The sequence below is a fragment of the Caenorhabditis briggsae genome, assembly GCF_000004555.2.
Source record: "Caenorhabditis briggsae complete genome, chrIII, whole genome shotgun sequence".
NCBI classification, from domain to species: Eukaryota; Metazoa; Nematoda; class Chromadorea; order Rhabditida; family Rhabditidae; genus Caenorhabditis; species Caenorhabditis briggsae.
In genome coordinates, this window is record NC_013490.2 from 13,113,366 (window position 1) to 13,115,513 (window position 2,148).

Genomic DNA, 2,148 nt, shown 5'->3' on the forward strand with positions numbered 1-2,148 from the left:
AAAGCTATTAAAAACTTGTTAACTAAAAAAATACGTACAATTTCAAGCTCTACAAGTTAGTAGTTGACAAGATTTTTCCAGCTACTCTAGTTTTCCAGATATCCTATCATTTCCCTTCAAGCCTCTTTTATCTGACTTCTGGTGTTCGAAACTCGGAATTTAAATTGAATCAGATATCATTTTGTAGAGCTTGTCAAGTTTTACAGTTTACAATATTACTTTTTTCAGATTGCCTACTTGCTTATCCTCATTCTCACGATAGCCTCCTTCATTTTCTCTGTGGATCTGTATACTTTAATGACTGCAAAGTCATACAGGTTTCGAGAACATTATCACTATGATAGGGAAAGTCAAGAGATACTGTATCATGAAGAAATCGTCTAGACACCTGATGGAAAACAAATTACTATTCAATGGTCCATGTTGTGAGCAATTATCACTGATAATGAAGAATTCTCATTAGAGCGAGTTTACCCATTTTTTCTCAAAACCTAATTCATTTTCTTAATGGGGGTTGGCCGGGATAATTATGAGAATTCGGAAATTCAAAACAAAAATGCAAGATTTGAGAAAACAGGGACAAAAATCAATTATTTTTTGGCTGGTGGCTCCAAATCTCGCTCCTCGCTCTTCTTGCTCTTCTTTTCCATCGAAGCTCTTCTCTTGGATACTGTAGATGATGTGGCAGCAGAAGCAGATGACGTTGATGGTTGTTGTCCTCCAGATGCTCTTTTCGGAGCTGAAAATTCGAGTTTAGGATTTCTAGGCCATCAAAACTCGGCCAGCAAGCTCCTACCTTTTCTATTCCCTGCGGATGGTGGTCGTGGTGGTGGTGGTACGGCGTCTAGCGGTCCTGGCCGTATGCCAGCTTCCTCGGCCTCGGCCAGCTCGGCGAGCAGATCCAGGAAGTTCTGAAAATGTCGATTTGAGCTCAAAATTCGTATTTTTGAGGCTGAAAATGCCCAAAAAATAAGCTCAAAAAATTGAACAACTTACATTATCCGATTGTCCCAATGGTGCTGACGATGTAGACGTCGACGATGAATTCGTCGTTGTAGAAGGCGTCACTGGCTTCTGACTCTGCTGTATCATTGCCTGATTAGCAGCGATCGCAGCGGCTCGTGGAGCACGTCCAGATGGTGATGGAAGGAGAGTGGTGGTGGATGATGGCTGGGTTGTTGGAGCAGCTGGAATTTCAGATTTTGTGGATTTTTAGTTAAAAAATCGTAAATTTAGAGTTGAAAATACCTAGTTTTGAGCTCGAAAATCGTATTTTCAGACCCTAAATCGCCCACTTTGAGCTCAAGAAACGTCGTATTTCTAGGGTTGAAATATTCATTTTTAAGCCTAAAATTAGTGTTTTCAAGGCTTAAAAATCAGAATTTTCGAGCCGAAAATACCCAATTTTCAGCCTTGAAACCGTATTTTTAGGTCTGAAAATACCCATTTTGGAGCTTCAAAATCCCAATTTTTTAATCGAAGATATCAACTTTAGAGCTATAAAATCGTAATTTCAAGGCTGTCAAAATACCAAATTTTCAGCCAAAAATAGCATTTTCAGAGCTTAAAATACTCATTTTTGTGCTTAAAAATCCTCATTTCTGAGATTAGAAATCGTATTTTCTGGACCGAAAAAAAACCAAATTTTGAGCTTAAAAATTGCATTTTAGGTATGAAAATATGATTTTTAAGCTCCAATTGTCATTTTCCGCTCAAAAATATCAAATTTTGAGCCTTAAAATCGTACTTTCAGGTCTGAAATTACCCTTGTTTGAGCCCTAAAATCGTATTTTTAAGTCTGAAAATACTTATTTTTCCATACTTGTAAAATTCCGGGCCGGCCCGCCAAAGCCCGGGCCCGGGCCGGGCCTGAGGAAATTTTCAAGGCCCGGGCCCGGCCCGGAAGGCCCGGTGTCAAAAATTCTGTATTTTTGAGCCAAATTTTGAGCTCTCAATATAATTTTTTCCATTTTTTTTCGTATTTCGGATTGTTTGTCTGTCTGATCAAAAAAGATCGAAAAACTCGAAAAAATATTCTTTGGTCGAAAAAAATCACATAAGGGTCCCCCCTTATGTGTTCTTTTGAAAATTTCGAAACTAGTGAAATGACGGGCCCGCCGGAACTAAAATCCCCATTTTTGACCCCGA

General features: G+C 38.9%; 2 protein-coding genes across 2 annotated transcripts in view; one reads left to right on the forward strand and one right to left on the reverse strand.

Moving 5' to 3' along the window:
• Positions 1 to 384, forward strand: part of CBG26067 — a gene marked incomplete at both ends in the record, with an annotated part of 1,565 nt that extends 1,181 nt beyond the window's left edge. The window contains one exon of the mRNA XM_045244587.1: positions 229 to 384. Coding sequence (XP_045100388.1) covers positions 229 to 384 — 156 coding nt within the window. The remainder of the gene's footprint in view (positions 1 to 228) is intronic.
• A 206-nt stretch (positions 385 to 590) lies between these two features.
• CBG21184 overlaps positions 591 to 2,148 on the reverse strand; it is a gene marked incomplete at both ends in the record, with an annotated part of 10,468 nt that continues 8,910 nt past the window's right edge. Inside the window, 4 exons of the mRNA XM_045244588.1 lie at positions 591 to 739; positions 797 to 911; positions 997 to 1,187; positions 1,748 to 1,778. Of these exons, the coding sequence (XP_045097236.1) occupies positions 591 to 739; positions 797 to 911; positions 997 to 1,187; positions 1,748 to 1,778 (486 nt within the window). The remainder of the gene's footprint in view (positions 740 to 796; positions 912 to 996; positions 1,188 to 1,747; positions 1,779 to 2,148) is intronic.